This window comes from Erpetoichthys calabaricus, chromosome 2, assembly GCF_900747795.2.
Source record: "Erpetoichthys calabaricus chromosome 2, fErpCal1.3, whole genome shotgun sequence".
Classification (NCBI taxonomy): domain Eukaryota; kingdom Metazoa; phylum Chordata; class Cladistia; order Polypteriformes; family Polypteridae; genus Erpetoichthys; species Erpetoichthys calabaricus.
Genome location: NC_041395.2, coordinates 332,082,859 through 332,103,595, shown reverse-complemented (window position 1 = coordinate 332,103,595; position 20,737 = coordinate 332,082,859). Strand labels below are relative to the sequence as shown.

Here is a 20,737-nt window from a genome sequence, read left to right as displayed (position 1 = left end):
TCTATGAATTGTAGAGCCCATTTAACATACATTTTAACAATTCAGTCTAGCTCCTACTCACTCATCATCCAGTAACTACATGAATTTTCCTTCTGGTGCTTCTACTGAATGTAAAGCATTGCCTTACAGTGCCACCCTAAAAATACACAGATCTGTAACACCATTAATCATGTTTAAACAACTATATCTGATGCTCTATTCAGAATATTGTAGGTTCAGATGACATACAAATGGGAAATTGAAAGCTTAACACACTTTATAGTAATGTATACTCACTTAAGTTATTTATAATACTATTTAAAAAGACAATTATATTAATTTTAAGAGCAAGTTAAAAAAGCACTGCTTCTTAAAAGTTAACAGAAAATCTATGTACATATAAATGTATATTTTAAAAACAGAACTTCAGTTGTATTCACTTAGACAGGAGTATAGTTTGGTTCAGATTTTACAGTATTGGTAATTTTTTACCAATATTTTTTTTACCAGTATTTTGCAGTGATGTGAATTTCCCCTTGGGATTAATAATGTATCTATCTATTGCTGAATGAGTTGACTGACAGGTCACAAATAGAACACAACCAGCCTATGCCAGCCATATAAGCACTTTAATTTGCGCTTCTCAAAAAAAAAAAAAAAGGGAATCCTAACAGTAGGATCAAAGTTCACATTAGTTAACTACTCTAGCCTATCATACTAATTTGATTCAACAGACAAGGATTGATAATCACTTCTAGTAGGATGAACAATGCAAGCTTTGTTGCTTGTCAACTGTAATATTTACAGTTGCTTTGGGATAGTTAACAATAGTACAGCTCCAGTACAGAGTAACTTTGAGACTACTTTCAAATTATGCACAACAAACACAAACTAAACATGTAACTTAAAGAAGTTCCTGAAATGTAGCTTTAGCAAATAATTTAATTACATTGAATTGTTCCAATACATCTGCAATGTGGTTGTCCTGCATTAGTTAAAGTAGTCTCGGACAGAAGTCAAATGTCAATACTCTTTTAAAAAAAAAAAAAAAAAAAAAAAAAAAAAAATTAAATCCATCCATCATCTGTACCCAGGGTCCCATGTGCTATAGCCTATCTTGTAGCATTAATTAAACTCATTTATGCAAGCATTACTCCAATCACAGGGTGTGTAGATGTACAGTAATTATCAGATGTCAACAAAAGCAAATCACAAAATGTACAGCACAGCTGTACTGAATCAATAGTTAAGAGTGGACCTATAGCCCTGTGATTTATAGTTTAGCTCTTCGGTTTTTTTTTTTGGTCGCCTCTGGGTGACGACTGCACTTTCTTCCGAATTCATAGCATGTAACTGAGCTTTGTAACGCAAACGTAAGAGCTTAAAAGAAGAATACAACTGCACTGTCTCCTTAAGTATTAGATGGTTAACCTGTTTAAAACTGGTGACAATTTTAATTTTGGAACGATGAGACAGTACTGCATTTAACATGGACACTGAAAGTGGCTTACTAACATAACTTAAGTTTTCTAGTAACAGCTGATTTTGACGTTTAGAAATGCCCTTCCAAAATGTTTAAGAACTACAGGATTAACTTTCGTGGCGTCTGACAAAAAGCACCACATAAGAATAGAAAACAGAATATGCCTATCGACGTGATCTTCATCTTTCCTGAAAAAAAGTAAAAGATCAAAGCTTAGCGGCATGAACGTCGAGGCAATCTTAAGATCACACGCCACAGCGATTCTGTAGGAAACGAGGATGCGGAAAGCACAACGGGAGGTTTGATCAACAAACCGCCCATTAAACAAGGAAAAGCTGGGGGAGAGCATTGCTGGAGAGGACCCAATAAACGTGTTTTAAATGCAAATCCTGCTGAATAATGTGCTGATAAAATATCAATAGAAAACTACCTTCCAGTATGCTGCGTACAACGAGAAGATATGGCTCCTTCCTTGCTTAGTTAAGCACGTTTTAGTGGCGCTGTGAAAGGCGCTATATATAAAACCAATCCTGTCTCTGAAAACAAAATTTAGGGAAATAAGGGCCACACATCGCCTTCGTCCTTATTCATGAATATAATAATAATTCATTTATAATGCGGATTGAATCGCAGGCTTAGAAATAACAAATCAAAGGAGTCGCTAGGTAGAACTTCTCCCCCACATGCACGGCAAAAGCCCACAAATGACGGACAATAACTGCGAACGGCGCCAAGAGTGCGCATTTTGATTCGTTTTACCGTAATACTCTTCCCATCGCTTGCAGTACCATTTTGCAGCTCAGTCCGTTTTTTGATGCCGTTGTGTTAAGCAAAGCCGGTCTCTCGCCCGAGTAACCACAGTGATCTCCCACCATGGTCTTCAAGATAAAACGAAGTATTCGCTGCTCCCTCGTACTCCAAACCTCTTGCTCCGCTCGGTGTAGCTTAGTGTGCTGCAGCCTCGTTTCTCGACTGCACACGCGGACCGCCGGCACCTCCCACCTCCTCGCGTAGACCTATAGGTTAGCCTGGTGGGCATGGCAGCCGCTTGAAAGGTAAGAAGGTGGGTGTGGCGAAGGGCGGTACTGCCGGAAAAACTTCAGCGACTCCTTCTTGGTTTCACCTCTCCGAAGCCTCAGCACTGGATTAGAAAAAAAAAAGTTACGGCGCGCTACTGAACCGCTCATTTCCTGTAGGATCGCGCCGTTAGCAACTGACTTTTTGAAGTGACGCCATGCCAGGCCTCTGGAAGATTAGGATCCTTGCGCTGTAGCGCTTCAAACTGCCAAACACAATGTGTTCTGAATATGTGGGATTCGACCTTTCGAAGTTTACTCATCAATAATGTTGTCGCGTTATTTCTTGCAAAACAAGCTTCTGCCGACATCCCAAGGCAATGGCGAGTGAATGTGCCTAAGATTCAACGGCGCCTCACCTGAAATCGCGCATTAATAGGACTGTATCTGTCCCCAGAAAAGGTTGCAAGATTTGGCTACAGCGAAAGGCTAGAAGGTTAACTAAAGTTCATAGAAGTGTTCAATATAACTCGAAAAAGAGTGGAGTTGGGTTTCACCCGAACTCGAAGTAATCGTTTCACGTTAACATAAATCTCTAATCCCTACCCGATCTCTGTATACATGTATAGTGTTTTGCTCCCTCTTCTTACGTACACGCGAACTACCCAGTCAGTCAAGTCTGATCATACAAGAGGTGTCATGAAGGAGCATATACGCGTAAGAGCTAAGATAAACTCCCAAGCCGGGGATGCCTACAGCTGTAAGCACCGCTGCATGTTTAAACTGCAGTTTACATTACGTGGATTCATAAAATTAAGAAGCGGATGTATTGTCCACCGCGCGATTTTGCTGAACTGCACAAAAAATAACAAAATTATGCACGGAAGGAGACCCATTTTCTTTTAAAAAATAAACTGCGCTTGTCTTCCATATCTCAACAGACGTTGGTTTGATATTCGAAAAGGCGACTCTGGCATAAAAGCAGATGAAAATGTGAAACTGTTAATGTAAGAAATAAAGAAAAATCTAGAAATAAAATACAACAGAATTAACAAAATTCACAAAGTAGAATTTGCACCAATCTGTCCTTCCAGAAAAAGTAGTTACATTTTAACAATATTAATCTATAATTATAACTATATTGATCGATTATGTGTATTACATATTCATGCGTATTGATTTTAAGATTCTATTAACATTTAAGGCCATCCATAACCTCGCCCCTCCATATCTGTCTGACCTTCTTCATGTTGCCATTCCATCCCGTAACCTTAGATCCTCTTCCTCCACCCATCTGACTGTCCCTCCCGCCCGTCTAACCACTATGGGGAGCAGAGCTTTCAGCCGTTCTGCTCCCAAGCTCTGGAATTCATTGCCTGCGGATCTCCGAAATATCAAATCATTTTCATCCTTCAAATGTAAACTTAAAACACATCTGTTTAAAATGGCTTTTTCTTTTTCCTCCTGATTATAATGGTTTTGTTTGGTTTTAATTTCTAGATTTTCTGATTTTTTAAGTTTATAATTGTGTCTTTTATTTAATTAATTATTTATTTATTTATTGTTTGTTTGTTCGGTGTCCTTGAGTTCCCTGAAAGGCGCCTTGTATAAATAAAATGTATTATTATGATGTAGGGAGGAGGGTTTCAAGGTAGCTGAAGCCAATCGCAGCAATCATAGGGCGCAAGGCAGGTACCCCTGGACAGAACGCCAGTCCATCACAGACAGAACACACATTCATGGGCCAATTTACATTCCACAATCTATATGCACACACTATATATATATATATATATATATATATATATATATATATATATATATATATATATGATATATATATGTATGTATGTACAGTGCGCAAATAATGATATCCAACACTCTCACTTTACTGCATACCCATCAGCCTGGATGTTTATAACAAACCAAAAAGGGATAAATGAATGATATTTATGAATTATTTGATAATATACTGCTCAAAAAAATCAAAGGAACACTTTTTAATGACAGTATAGCATCAAGTCAATGAAACATCTGGGCTATTGATCTGGTCAGTTAAGTAGCAGAGGGGCTTGTTAATCAGTTTCAGCTACTTTGGTGTTCATGAAATTAACAACAGGTGCACCAGAGGGGCATCAATGAGATGACCCCCAAAACAGGAATGGTTTAACAGGTGGAGGCCACTGACATTTCTCCCTCCTCATCTGTTTTTTCACCAGTTTTGCATTTGGCTATGGTCAGTGTCACTACTGGTAGCATGAGGCAGTACCTGGGACCCTACAGAGTTTGGTTGCACAGGTAGTCCAACTTCTCCAGGATGACACATCAATACCTGCCATTGCCAAAAGGTTTGCTGTGTCTCCCAGCACAGTCTCGAGGGCATGGAGGAGATTCCAGGAGACAGGCAGTTACTCTAGGAGAGTTGGACAGGGCAGTAGAAGGTCCTTAACTCATCAGCAGGACTAATCGGTATCTGCTCCTTTGGGCAAGGAGGAACAGGATGAGCACTACCAGAACCCTACAAAATGACCTCCAGCAGGCCACTGGTGTGAATGTCTCTGACCGAACAATCAGAAACAGACTTCATGAGGGTGGCCTGAGGGCCCGACATCCTCTAGTGGGCCCTGTGCTCACTGCCCAGCACTGTGGAGCTTGAGTGGAATTTGCCACAGAATACCAGAATTGGCAGGTCCACCACTGGCACCTTGTGCTTTTCACAGATGAGAGCAGGTTCACCCTGAGCACATGTGACAGACGTGAAAGGGTCTGGAGAAGCCGTGGAGAACCTTATGCTGCCTGTAACATCGTTCAGTATGACTGGTTTGGTGGTGGGGCAGTGATAGCCTGGGGAGGCATATCCATGTAGAGACGCACAGACCTCTACAGGCTAGACAACGGCACCTTGACTGCCATCAGATATCGGGATGACACCCTTGGACCCATTGTCAGACCCTATGCTGGTGCAGTGGATCCTGGATTCTTCCTGGTGCATGACAATGCTTGGCCTCATGTGGTGAGAGTATGCAGGCAGTTCCTGAAGGATAAAGGAATTGATACCACTGACTGGCCCCCACGCTCGCCTGACTTAAATCCAACAGAACACCTCTGGGACATTATGTTTCAGTCAATCCAACACCACCAGGTTGCACCTCAGCCTGTCCAGGAGCTCAGTGATGCTCTGGTCCAGATCTGGGAGATCCCCCAGGGCATCCTCCGTCATCTCATTAGGAGCATGCCCTGATGTTGTCAGGCATGCATACAAGCACGTGGGCCATAAAAACTACTGAGTACGATATGGAGTTGCTGCAATGAAATTTCGGCAAAATGAACTAGCCTGCCACATCATTTTTTCACTGATTTTCGGAGTGTCTTTGAATTCAGCCCTCTGTAGGTTGATAATTTTCATTTCCATCAAACGATGTGGCATCCTTTCATTCCTAACACGTTACTCAGTCCATATCAGTATAGATATCCAGCAGGAGTTTTTTCCCCATTGAGATCTGATGTGTTTTCAAAGTGTTACTTTAATTTTTTGTTTATTCAATTCAATCAGGGACCCCTCATCCTCCAAACAAGGACTTTTCAATCGAGCCAGCCTCAGATACTATTAATGAAGGACTCACATCAAATGAATCAATTGAGTGAGTAATGTTCAAAGGAATCATACTGAAATGCCAAGTGGGAATCCTGCATTATGTTACAGGTTTTATTAAAACAGCAGTCTGCAACTGACGATATAACAGACCCTACAGTCTTTTTTGAGTGTATGTGTAAATGACACAGTCCTGTGGTTGTTTAGCCTGTCTTATAATAATTAATTACATGGTTGTAACACCACTCAGAACATTTTAGAGTATGCACATAACATATTCCTGGTCATTTTTTAGGTCAACCTTTAAATAATAAAATGTATGCAACACTACATATATTACACTTTTAGTGGCAAAACATTTGGGTTTTACTAAACTCAAAATAAGCTTTTAACAGTTCCTTTGGTTATCTAGTATGAGAATGCAGGTTTCTATTATGTCTTTCCCTTATAATACATTATCCATTTATTATGCACCTACTGTAACCCAATAATCACACTTTAAAATGAAAAATAACCAAACACATCTGAGACGTGCTTGTAATGCAAATCCAGGGTTTGGACTAGATTTAAAAAGGGAAACATTAAATAGGCTCAAGCAAAATAAAACCCTAGCTTGACAGCAAGTGCAGTCCTATGGTATTAGCCGGCTCAAAAGCCATCCAACTTGTCTGTCCCGGTATCTGGAAGGTAGTGAAGCTCCCTACTGGGTCAGGAATTTGATTGTGTATTTCAAAGCTAATAGTTGAAATCCATCCACAAATAAACCTGCCTGGACTACAAGTGTAAAATTGCGGAATCTGATAGATTTCAGGTATAAAGCTCCTTGACAAGATGTTCACTACGGAATTACAGCAGCAATTATATAACAATTTCTGTGTTCTATTACACATGACTATAATATGTAATATATCTATTATATTATAGCAATATAACAATTTCTGTTCTATTACACATGGCTATAATGCATGTAAACTTTGTGAGCACATTCATTACTGGTTATAAAAGGTCATATTCTTTATTTAACAATGCACTTTCCTTTACCAAGCCTGGGGAGTACTGCATACATTTAGAAATGTAACAGAAGTTAAAACCAAAATGAACATCACACAAAAAGCACACAATATGAGCACCATGTCTTGTGTACACTAAAGCAAATGTGCCTGATCAGTCAAATAAGCACCAAATAGTGACCAAATTCTTTAAACTATAAAACAAATAGTTGCCAGTTCAGATTGACTAACAATGTTAACCTAAAAATTCTTATGGCAGTGTCTTAGCTGTAGAAACATGAAACAATCCTGCACATGGGGATGGTGTCTGCTATTGAAAATTGTTTGTGCAGACTTAGCATGTCCTCCAAGTATCTTAGATACTTTTTAATGGACATTTTTAAATTTTCACAAAGATTTTAAAAATGCATTTTAGGCTACTTGGTAACTCTAAATGGGCACTGTGTACATAAGTGTGTCCTGCCATGGGCAGGTTTCTGTCTTGTACCCAATACTGAAGCTATAAGCACCAAATTCCCACAAACCCTGAATTGGACAAAGGGGTTAAAAAATGGACAAATGTATCAATGAAAGAATGTTAAGTATGCTAAAGTATGCTAAATCCTTTATTTTGACAACAATTGTGAAAATGTATTAGATTTTTGTGTTTATTTCATCTGTAAATATCTATATCACACACTTACATTTGTAGACACAAATAGCCTATTACTATGTTTTGAATTCTAAAAAAAGTTACACCATAATGAATGGTAAGTAGCTATGGTTAAGAATTTCCAGTTTTTCCATCCAAAGAGAGTGGAAAAAAAAAAAAGAGACCAAGCCACAAAACTTCTTTATAACCTTCAATTATTCCCAGAGAGACTTCTATTTCTTACTTTGGCAAAACTCACCAGCTGCTTGCCCTTAATCGACAATCGTTTATACTAGAGTTGGAATTTATGGATATCGTTCACTGCATTCAAATATCATTTAAAATCCACATATTTCAAAATCCTGAAGTTTTGCTTAAATCCATAAAAATGAAAAGGATGTAAAAATGTCAATGAAGCAAATACAGACTAAAATTAAAGGTCTTACTGAAAGCTGCTTTGGTTATTCGAGTGGTTTTTGCTCTCATATACTCCAATCAACAAAGGAAAAAAATGTAACAGTAATCCAAAAAGGATCTGGTAGAAAAACACACAAATTGAAAATACATGACAGCTTACTGCCCATCTGGGAAAAAGTGCAACAAAATGCTCAAGCAGAGGAACCATGAGCAATTCTTAAGACATTAAGGGCTGTGTGTTCATTCTAACTAATCTCCTCTTCATAGGCTAACAGCTGCCTTTTCATGTAATTCTTGGACAAGTGTGTGATTTGCTCTCTTAAGCATTTTATAAAATATTTCCAGTTTAAGCTAACACATTTTCTATTATGAATCTGCCACTATCAATACAGCATTTCTACAGTTAATTGTGCTATTTACAAATTTGTAGAAAGGTGTTGGCACCAATTTGGAATGTTTGAAGGTTTGCATATTCCGACTTGTATTTGGCCACATTTCTTTGAAACACAGTCATGTTTATGTATGCCTTTTGCAGAAAGGTTAAAATATTTGAGCTTTTCCATTTGTTGTGCAAAATGATCAAAACTTGCCAGTTTCTAGTATATCCTGAGATCAAGCAGTCCAAGGGAAGGGATACCTAGAGCCAAGTGATTCAAATAATTTTCCAAACAAGTCACATTTTTCTCCTAAATTAAGCTCTTACCAAATTATTTATTAAATAACCAAACAAGTCAAGAGACATAGTAAATGTGAAGAAAATAAATAAGATGGGCAAATCTTTCTAGGAGCAGATCTTTTATCAAAATTATTTCAAGGGAAAAGCCTCAAATCATCCAGCAAAACAAAAACATAAAGCACAGATCATTACCTATGGATATAACTGAGACCTCTTTCACCTTGACTAAAGTCACTATTAAATCTAGTATTGAGGGAAAAAAAACATGAAGAAATTAGCCCAAAATCACACAAGGACTGCCGCAATGGGCTTTAACAGCCCACCAGCCCTGACTCTCTAAGATGAGAAGGGAAAAACTCCCAAAAAAACCCTAGTAGGGAAAAAATGGAAGAAACCTCAGGAAAGGCAGTTCAAGAAGAGACCCCTTTCCAGATAGGTTGGGCATGCAGTGGGTGTCAAAAAGAAGGGGGTCAATACAATACAGTACAATACATAGAACAAAACACAAATACTCCTCAATACAATAGTAAAATAAAAATATTACAAGTATAGAGCAGAATTTAACAGTAGATGCTATCACATAATATGATTTGGAATTAGACTTAAACAATTTAGTGTTCGGAAAAAGAAGTATATTTGGTAAATGGAGATAAGACATATTGTACAGTCTCCATCAAAGAATATGATTTAAGATTTAGATCTTGCAAGAACCAGGCAAAAATCACTATTTTTCCAAATACAGACCAAAAATTGAAGCCTAAACAAAAATATTATGCTGAAATAAATGTATTTTCTCATTTGGTGAAGCAGATCTTTGTGGTTACTTCTCATTATTCTATTGCACAGCAACCACTGCATTCCTTGCATAACTTCTCATCAGTTACCAATCACTACAAGTTACTAGCATCCACAAATCTATGTGGGCTGAATTAGCAACCTTATGTTTCTCTCCGATAATTCAAGGGAAAAATTAGAAAATGGATGATGGCACCAAAAACTCTAATGGCCTAATCAGGAGAGTGCCCTGGTGTCTAATAAATCAGAAGCAATACCACGAAGAATGAGGGTGGCATTCTTCAAAATACATAAGGATGTCAGTATGAAGGGGAGAAAAAAAACAGTAAACACCTGCTGCCGCATTTGTGTTTTCCTCAAATTGTCAACTTTGGCAGTCATAGTGGGGTTGATATTTTCCATTTCCACCTTTCAAAATACTATACAATGCACATTCTTTACCACTAGCATATCTTTCAACTTTCTGTGTCATGCTCATTTTCTTTACGCTCTAATGATTGCAGCAGTGTGAAAATTAATTAAAAGCTAAGAGGTATGGACTACTTCAGGTAAGCTGGTGTGTGTTTTGTATTAAATAAAACAGCATATTTTAATATATTCCCATTTATCATGGTGCAGACAGTGGCAATACATTGCATGTGGGTCATATACATTTGATACCACTGCTACTAATAATTTGCGTTAGTCACCCTTTACACCGGTTACTTCTACTGTATATTCACTGTATCAATGCAGGTAACACAGAAACCTTTCTATTCATGTCTTGCTAATCCTTCAACATGTCTCTTATTTGTGGGCGCTCAAGAGAATGCATTTCAAGGTCTTCCACGACATTCAGTTCCCACTGGGCACATCTGCTGAAGAATGCATGATTCATTTTTATTAGCAAGTTGGAAAAAACAAATTAAAAACAAAATGAAAATTTAAGAAGAGCGAATGAAGATTCTCTTTATTTGGTCAGAAAACAAAGTCACCATTTTGGACTAGGTGTAGGGCCTGAACATGCTTCACGTAGCACTTAGTGTGCTGGGAGCTTTTAAGCTGGAAGCAACCACATTCCTCAGCATTGCAGAATAGTTCAGCAGGATAAAGGTTATTTGGAGTAGGGTTGACTATTTCAACAGGTTTGTAGACCTAAAGAAAGTGAAAGATGACAAAAACATTGCTTTTGCCTGCATCCAAATTATTTCTTACTTTAACAGACTAATGAAATATTAGAATTATAAAATCTTAATGTGGACTAAGGAACAGATAGTGATTGATGATGAGAGGGGGAAAATTGAAGTCAATCAATACAGTATGTCGTACAAATGGTAATATTTTTTTAAATCTACCACCTTAACTAACTCTGAATCCAAAGCATTTTCCAAATCATAGGCACATATTTCTATTTTTTTAATGACATGAATAATTCAGAACTACAGTGAAGCAGTGACGGGGACTGGAACTTCAATGTTGCTTTACACATTAGGAGTCAATTTTGTCTGCGAGTTTTACTCCTTCACATACACCCTTAAGCACCTTTGAGTGAACTTACAAATATCAGAGTTGTGCTTAAACGTTAACTACTTGAGGTGGACATTCAAAGTTTAACATTTCAATTGTTAGGCCAGCAGCAGTGGAAAGCATCTGCTTAGTCTGATTGTGAACAGCTTGGTATGTCACTTAAACCAACAACTGATACCAAACATTTCATATTAGAAATATATTCTCTCAAATGTACTTGTGGCCATCGGAATTTATCTCTGATATTCATGTACATTTCTATGTAAGGTATGTGACAAGAAGACTTAAGAACATTAAAAAATTTAAACGAGTCATTCAGTCCAACAAAGCATGCCAATTCTATCTACCTAATTCCTCCAAAATAATGTTAACTTGAGATCTGAAGGTCCCTAAATTCCTATTTGACAAGTTTCCAAATGTAACTCCGTGCTTTTGTTTTAAAGCAAAACCCTGGGTCTATTGTACTAATTATGGTCATAATTTCAAACTCTTCAGTCATATCACCTCTTATTCTCTATTTAAAGTGAAGCATTCAACATCTTCAATCTTTCATAATAATTTATACCTTGCAATCTCTGGATTTTCTCTTTTTAGTAATTTGGAGAATAAAACAACATGTAGTAATCCAGGTAAAGCCTCACAAATACATTATAAAACTTAACAGTTTTACTGTTTCAACAATTTATTCTGCATTTAACAGGTTGTAGTACTGTTTTAAACAAAATATGTTAGTTCACAATACTGATAATAGTTTAATATTAAACTAGCCATCTGAAAATACTTTGTGTCCTTTTTTATTTTTTTTTTCCTTTTACTGCATTTATATGCTATTCACACTTCAGAATGCACTGTACTTGTCATTCCAACAGATGGCACATCAATGGTGCATCACAAACATTTGTTGTAATGCATTGTATTGCTACAAATGTTTGACGTGCCAACTGTTGGAATGACAACTGCAATGCATTTTATTACTACATGCATTACAAAATAGAATCCAATAGATTGTGCACTGCAAGTGTTAATGCTGAGGCCTGCACTGATCATTTAGATTTCAACCCATCTTAGATGGGTACCATAGCCAGTAATATATATAAGAACAACAGATATTCCTTTGCATCTGACTGAAAGCACTGTGCACATTAATTTTATGCTTCCCCAATTCCTTACCATTCCCTTTTACAGTGACTATAAAAAGATTCACTCTTCACACTTTTTTACATTTTATTGTGCTACAGCATGGAATCAAGAGTACAAGTATCAGGACATTTTTCTAAAAATCATAAAAAATTAAGAGAAATTCTTGATGGTCTAATAAAGAGTTAAAGCCTAGTAGAATAACCTTTGACAGCAATTACACCACAAGTCCCTTAACCCATCCTAAAATTGAAACTAATCCCATTTAGCTTTGTAAAATTCCTAAAGTGATATCAAGATGAATAGGGACTGTTTGTATACAACAATTTTTTGGTCATTCCACAGATACTAAATTGGGCGGAGGTCTAAGGTTTGAGTGAGCCACTCCAGGACATTAACCTTTTTGGTTTTAGGCCTTGTTTCTGTAGGAAGATGAATCACCTTTTAAGTCCCATTGCTCATTTTGATTAGTGCCAGATTTTTCTCCAGAATTTTTCTGCTTAGCTCCATCAATATTTCTTCTATCTTTATCCCCATTGCAGGATGCGGACGCCACCATACTTTACTTTACTTTAGGGATGATATTCGCAGTGTTATGTGCTATGTCAAGTCTGTGCCAAACGTGCAGTAGTGCCTCCCACTGAGCTAAAAGTTATTTTTCGTATACTTAGACCAAGGAAATGGTGCACAATTTGGAGAAGCAAAGAAATGCCCAGTTTCTGATGTATTTATTATGAAAGCATGTGAAATACCTCAAACCCAATATGTGGACTCCAGTCTAGTAATTTTGTAACATGGGGAAGAGTTGGTTACTTCAAAGGTAACTTAAGTATTTTAAAGTACTGGGGAATACTTGTACTATTATGTACTTTCCCCCCATTTATTTAGAAAAATGTGTAGACTTTTCACTTCACCATTAGAATACTTCACAAAAACATCTGTAAAATGCATCATGGTTCTATGCTGTAGCACAGTTAAATGTGAAATATATAAAAGGAAGGTGCACACTTTTTATGTCCACTGTATATAAATTATATACCGTTTTTACGTGACAAACAGGGCAACTGAATTTGAAAGAAGCCTGCGGTCTTTCATTGGGCAAAAACTTGTCCATGGAATTGATGACAGAATACAGGTAAGTTGCATGGCAAGCATAAAACTCCCCTAAATGTCACACAGCTTTGCATTACTTTGAACACAGCTAAGTAGAGAACTTTCAAGCTTTAAATTTAAATTTGAATATTCAAACAGTAATACACATTGGAATGCATTTGAAAGCAGCAGCATGTATCTACTAAACTGGTTTTCTTTAAGAAATTACAAATAGTTTCTCCATCTGTGCTTTCTGCAATTAAAAAAGGCAACCGGTAACACCCAAAGCAAACTGAAAACACATAAATCTTTTTTTTTTTTTTTTTAATAAGTATACAAATAATCTAAAACATATATTAGAATATCTAAAAACAGTTATTCAAAATATCCATTCCTTAGCAGTTATATATATGACTTTTACAGCACAGCCTGACCGTGTCTTATAATGAGCTTTTGTAAAGGACACCCTTGAAAGAGTGATCTGCATAACACTAGAGGTGTGAATGAGGTTGTTTCAGCATTCCAGAATTGTCGTCTACACCATTTACATCATAGAAACCTGTTAAAAAGTGGAGATCTTATGATGCTGCCTGTCTTAACTTTTCAAAACCATTACACAACTCTGCATGAATATTTATTTTAAGGAAATGCTCTTTTAAAATTAAGTTCAGACCCTGAAGGGCCAAGGTAGCTGTAGGTCTTCATTCTGCCCACTTTCTCAATAGATAGAGCAAATTAATAATGAAAATAGAACACACTTTTTGCTTTAATTTCAACTTAAATCACTATGCAGCATTCAGAGTCCTAACTCGTAATAGCTTCTGCTTTTCTTTACTTGACTGCTAATGAGCAATATAATCAATTCTGTCCTATTTTAGTTTGTATGTGTTCATCACATAATCCGCTCATAAAATATTTGTAGAGAGAAATGTGATGGACTGATATACTGTATATGGATCTGTCCCACCCATAAAAACTTTGGATAAGTTACTGAAAAAAAGAAAAAGAATTTTCTTTTGATGTGGAAGAATAAGAGCACTAACAATCCACAGAGTTAAATAATGCTGTTCATTATCAGCAAGAATTGGCTTGTATGCAGAAGCTGGATGGTGCTAATACTGCAACTACCTTTCAGGAACTCCACTTGAGACCAATACCTAAAAGCAAGTTTTTTGAATAACACGATAAGAAATTAATTTGATCATGTGTCTTGCAAGTACATGGCAAATGTATCAGAAAATATTTATAAAGTAAACCACAGAGACAAAACTCTCACATTCACACAATGGCTAACACAGCTGCCTCATATGGTTGAACCCTGTAACCAGTACTTTCCTGTGGGTTTTGCTTGTACTCCCTGTCAGTATGGGGTTTCCTCCAGTTTCCCTAAAACAACTTGAACTCAGCACTGTAAAAACTTCACCCCAACTATTAAATTATTCTGTATTTTGACCTCTTATTCCATAAAGCCTTTCTTTCTATAGTTTTTATAGAACAACATACATAATAACATTGTCAAACCCATCAAATCCAATACTGGGTCACGGGGGACTGGAGCCTCACTCGGCAGACATGGGGACAAGGCAGCAACCAATCTGGGACCCAGTCCCTGTCCATCACAGAACCGGCTCAAACACACAAAAAGACAGTTTGGAATTACCAGTCAACTTAACACACATCCCTCTATGACTTGGAGGAAAAAAGACAGCCATGAAGACTGGCACAGGATGGGTTGTTGTTCTATATTTTAATTTCTAAGAGATTTTATTTCAAGATTGCTCTTATTAACATTATTATTTTACATTATCCAAGACATGGCCAGCTCCAAAGATTGTTGATACTTGCTGTTTAAAACATAGTCCCAACAAGCTTCTCTCAACATTGTGTCACTGCTGCATTATTTGCTTTTACTTAGATTTGCAGTATTCATGAGGTTATTTTACTGTACATTTTGCCTGTTTGATACTGCATTGCCCTATTTGTATAACTTGCACCAGCAAAAAGCACTTAAGAAAGGAAGGATTTATTGATTGAATGACTGACTGAAATCAATAATAAATGTGTACCCCTAAATCTGGACAAATTTTGTAAAACTAGATATACAAGTACTTACTTACACTATATTGCAATCATTCTTTACACTGTATAATCCTCCAAAGTGGAAAACAAAAGACAGAAGTAACGACAAAACAAAAAATCTATACCATTAAAATCTAAGAAAAAAGTGTTAGGATTCTCTGCTTCAGCAGGCTGAGCTCAGCATAGCACAGCAGCACCTCATGCTTGCAGCCAACACTGCAGGTCCAAACTGCGCTGATCCTAACCGAGCTGGAGAGTTAAGGATTAGGTTTCACTCTCAGTGATATCATACCCCTTCATGCAACTTCCAGACATAGCTACATAAGTGATGAATTGTAACTGTCAGTTTCACTAACACACTATGTTCCCACAGAGACTTGCACATCAGATTTTCAACAGTTGTGATTTCATCTGTATGAATGAAAAACTGATTTCTTCCATTTTCTTGGTTACTATTATCTTTATTCACCATAATGAAGACTGTTTGCATCAATTGTCAATAATATAAGGTTAGAGAATGGGGAATGGTCAATCATGATGATATTTGTGCTGCCTGGTTCTTTTAACAAACCATAGACATGATCAATGAAACTAAAATAAATAAATAAATTTTAAAAAATAAAAATAGTTGACAGGAATGGACATACTCCCTTGCATTTCAGGCTTATCTGTGGCTCAAAGCATTGTCAGCAATACCCTGTAAAGCTGGCATGGAATCTCTGTCCAAATTTAGAACTGGCTGCTTAACAGACAGGGCACATCCAAAGTTTAAAGTTTCTTAGATGCAATCGTTTTACATAACAATACGTATTATGCAGCTTTCTGTAGAACTTCATTTACCTATGCCTTTTATATTTGTATATCTTTTACCTTTGGATTACTGTAAAAAATCATAAGGCAAAATCCAGTATTCCTCCACTTAAACAGGAAATGTATAGGATAGCCATTATAGTGGAATATTTACTGGTATTGCAGTATCGGGCAAGTTAGGCTAAGTCTGTAATGTAAGAACTTACTTTAATGTTTAAATGTATCTTTCATTTAAAACGTGATTTTACATGCAGACTGTACCCAAAAGATAGCCTGCTCCGTCAAAGCTTCTCTAACAGAAGCATGGCCATTCCCTCTTTAGGGGTGTTCAGCTGCAAAGTATAATTTTCCAACCAACTAAACCTTAAGAGACACCAAGGCATGACAGCTTCCCTGTGACCTTTTATTTTAATGGTCACACTAAATGCGATGCGAGTAGATAAAGGGTCAAGTCTAGTAACTACAGCTGTGTTCAATCACAATGTGTCACTCAAGCCTTCAAGCATTCAGCTAGCACATGCACAAGCTTCAGGGGGGACTTGGTGAAAACTGCTCTACAAACTGGAGAAAGCAGAAGCTGATGGTTTACCATCCGAAAAATAACAGCATAACAGGTGTTAAGTGGTGGCAGCAGCACTAGCACTGGAGAACATGAATTCTGGGAAAAGAATTCTAAGATTTGCAGAAAGCATCCAACATGACCAAATCGTAAAACATAATGAACAGTTCCAGAAATGGAATTTAAAACCAACAGAAGACCAATTTAACCTTCAACATGATGCTTCCACATGGTCTTTATCTGAAGAGCAAATGTTGGATAAGTGAGACAAGCACCGAGTAGATGTATACAAAAGATAGAAAGTGCAAAGTTAAACGAAAGTGTCCATTCAAGTTCTTGTTTTTGAACATTCATAAGGCTTCTAAAGATTAACATGAACTTAATCTTTAATCTCAAATTGAAGTTTTTGGAAAATTATTCAAGACAGCCTAATAGTTCAGAATTAAGAATACATGATTTGGATTTGTAATGAAAGACTGGTCCAATAATGCCAGGTCAGAGGCCTGTAAGAAACGAGCAAGACAACAAACTCCTACAAGATGTTTTATTTGAAGCCTTTCGAGACTATAGGGAGCCTGAAAACAGGGAAAAAAAATAATGAATCAATGTACAATCATAATGTGATGTCATCAAAACTGGCACTTGCACATAGGATGGGCATGGATAATAATGTCCCCACATTGAGAACATTAAGCTACAGACCAGACAATTGCAAGGCAGGGTGCAGACAGAAAGGTGCAAAACAATGTGCGAAGGGCACTCAGCAGCATGAAATAGGTACGGCTCTGTCCTTAATGGTTTTTCACTCAATGCTGTTGCTGCTACACAATGATCAAATATTTGTTTCTTGGGCAATTCTTATATACTAGTCATTTAGCCCGTTACAATAACGGGCGCTAGAACAGTAGTGCATAAACATTAGTAGGAACAGTCTATATTAAATGGCAAGGGACTTTGACCTCATTCTTTTTGTTGGTTGTATTTTTCTTTCTTTCAGCCTTTCTTTTGTTGATGTTTACTGGCTGAGCTGACCGTTCTTCGTGGGCTGCCGCCGTGTAATGTGTGTCTAATTTTCTGTGACAGTAATTCTGTCTTGTACGGCTCTATTAAATAAGGGTGCGCACAAAAAGGCGAGCTTCAAAAGGGCAACCTCAATTGAGCGCGGCGAATAAAGGCGTTCGTAGATAATTTAATTCAAATGGCTCTGGAATATGTGAAGAGCAACAAAGGTGCAGATCTTTATTTTTGCGCGCCTTTGTTCGCTGCGCCCAATTGAGGTCGCCCTTTTGAGGCTCGCCTTTTTGTGCGTGCCCTTATTGAAGGATACCGTCTTGTACGTCCGTAATATACCTTTAATTTTCTCTGGCGGTAATACGCCTTTAATCTCCTCTGACAGTAATACTGGCTTGCATGTGGCTGTAATATGCGTTACTGTATTGTGTACCTTTAATTTCCTCTCGCAGTAATACTGGTTTGTATTTCCGTAAAACGCCTCTAACTTTCTCTGACAGTAATATCGCGCATCGCAACGTGCCCTGCGCATGCGCACTTCACCAGAAGACACCTGGACGCACACAAGGGATTTTATATATATAGATAAAGATGATAACTTATCTATGCCATCCCAGTGCAAACTTTAGGTCCAGAGGAAGGCGATAAACTACTTGTTACTGCCTGAAATTGTGATCTATTACTGTGAAACTAAATTGAACATAAAAAAAGAGTTAGGGGAAGCATTATCTTTATAGGCAACAGAATTAAGACCAAGATGTCAAGAATTACAAGAGGCTCCAGAGCTATACAACTGAAAAGCAATGAAACCAGTTGGGCAACTCATTAAACAGGAATTGGTAAAACAAAAGGAGCAATTATGAGAGATGAAAAAAATAAAAATAAAAAACACATACATACCTTTATGCTTCCTGTATAGGCCGCCATCAACAAAGCAGGACAATTCCATAAGAGACGTATTCCAATTACACAACTCGTGCAAAAACAAACCCTTAAACTAAGAATTTCTGAATTTCAACAAAGAACTAATTTGTTTTTTGACTCATAGTCAATATTACTGTTAAGTGACTGCAAATGACTCAGAGCACACAGACAAGTAAGAGGCCATCTATCTATTCCACATTTTTTTTTTTTTTTAAAAAGAGTATTGGTTTGAAAATAAATATTTCTTTATCAGATGTGGACTATAATAATTAAATCTAGGGGTCAGGAGTGCATTGATAAAGCCAGAAATAAAATGAAAACATCAAAGTAACTTCTGGGGTAGAAATGTATCAGCTGGAATTCAAGGCACAGTGTACAATAAAAATTCAAAGTTATAGTGAAAGTTATATGAACACATGAAAATCTCTAGAGCATTATTAACTTTGTCAAACCATTCTGTTATATATTAAAATATTAAACTTTAGTTAATTATCCTCACAAATCTACTTATTTTGGGTCCTGCAGTTGGTACATTTTCCCATATTGGCATGGCTTTTTGCTTTGGGTATTCCAGTTTTCCATCCATATCCCCCCCAAAAAATGCTGGTTAAACAAAATGGCAATGTTAAATTGTGTGAGTGAGCTTTAGAGTGGACCATGCATTGGACTGGCACCTTATAAAGGGCCAGGGCTTCCAGGATTGCCTTTAACTTCTTGTGAACTGGTTTAAGAAGGCACTTTAATGTTATGTTTATATATTTCAAAATGTAGAAAGCTAAAATAAAATTATAAAAATTTTCTTCATAAGTTGAACAGTTCCTTGAGAAATTTGCAGGCAATCGTCCAGTAAAAAATATCTGACAGTATTTATTAATTAAAGAAACATAACACTATTCCAGTGATTTGAAGACATATTATTCATAGCCACCACACTCATGAATGATAAAAAGCAGGCAGTGGTCTCACAATAGTTTAAAATGAATTGCACATAAAAAGACAGAAGGAATGTATTTCCCACTCAATAGGCTCAAAGACATTTGTGCGAGCTGGGCAGCAATGTGGCAGAGTGATTAACATTATAGCCTTAAAGCACAAGGTGATTGGGTATGAATCTCAATCCAGTCTCTCTCCGTCTGTGTAAAGTTTTCTTATACTGTATGTATTTCCTCCTAAAGGTTTTGTGTCACATCCCCACAACACATCAGTTACTTATAAAATTAGATTATCATCCTGCTCAAACATTTGTTCCAGTTAGCATAAAGTCACATCCATTAAAGTAAAATATCTATAAGGGATCATGTCCATTTAAAGCAATTTTAAGTACTGTGTATTAAAAGCCACAGTGCTTCACTCGCATTAAAATGAGTGGGAGCAAAAGTCTCATTCTAGTTTTACTCAGGTTTCGCTTTCTAAATTTCCCTGATCGATTCTGGTCTTTACCAATTTATTTATTGAAGAGGAAACAAAAGTAGACTGCCAACAGGAAGCATAGCCTTGATATACATGTTTATTTGTATTCCTTATTATTGAATTCTGGGCCTCACAGATGTGAAGAATTTTACTTGTTTTGGTGGATTCCAAAATTCTGCAACAGACAGGCTGGAACAGACGCTAATTTACTTCCCGCAGGAGACAAGGTAAATTCTGGCACACAAACAAACGAAAAAGGCGGCTGGCTCTAACAACAGGCAGCTGAATCCGCTCACTTCTTGTTTTGGAAGCTCATAGTCTGGCTTTTCTTATCTACAAGACCATAAGCAGTAGATACAAACATTTCACTTGTTTGCTTCACTGTGTGGTTGAGAGAAGGAGTAAGTGGTGGAAGGGGAGGGAAAAATGGAACCCTCTAGGAACACAAAATAATACATGAATACACATGCCACTCCACCCCTTTAATTTGCAGAAAATAAACATCACAACTTTTTTTTTTTTTTTAAACGGCGCTGTGGCTACAGGAAACAGTCCAAAACCAGTTAGCCCAGGTTTTTTTTTTTTTTTTTTTTTTTAAAGCACCTACAAT

The 20,737-nt window shown here is 37.0% G+C and overlaps 1 protein-coding gene across 4 annotated transcripts in view; it reads right to left on the bottom strand.

Annotated features, from left to right (window-relative positions):
* LOC114647335 (MOB kinase activator 2-like) overlaps nt 1-20,737 on the bottom strand; it is a 254,024-nt gene that overhangs the window by 64,111 nt on the left and 169,176 nt on the right. The window contains exon 1 of one of the 4 annotated variants that reach the window (XM_028796025.2): nt 2,222-2,431. The exons of the other annotated variants lie outside the window; for them this stretch is intronic. Within the exon in view, the coding sequence (XP_028651858.1) occupies nt 2,222-2,337 (116 nt within the window). The 5' untranslated portion in view covers nt 2,338-2,431. Of the gene's footprint in view, nt 1-2,221; nt 2,432-20,737 lie in introns of those variants that run through there. 4 annotated transcript variants of the gene reach the window in all.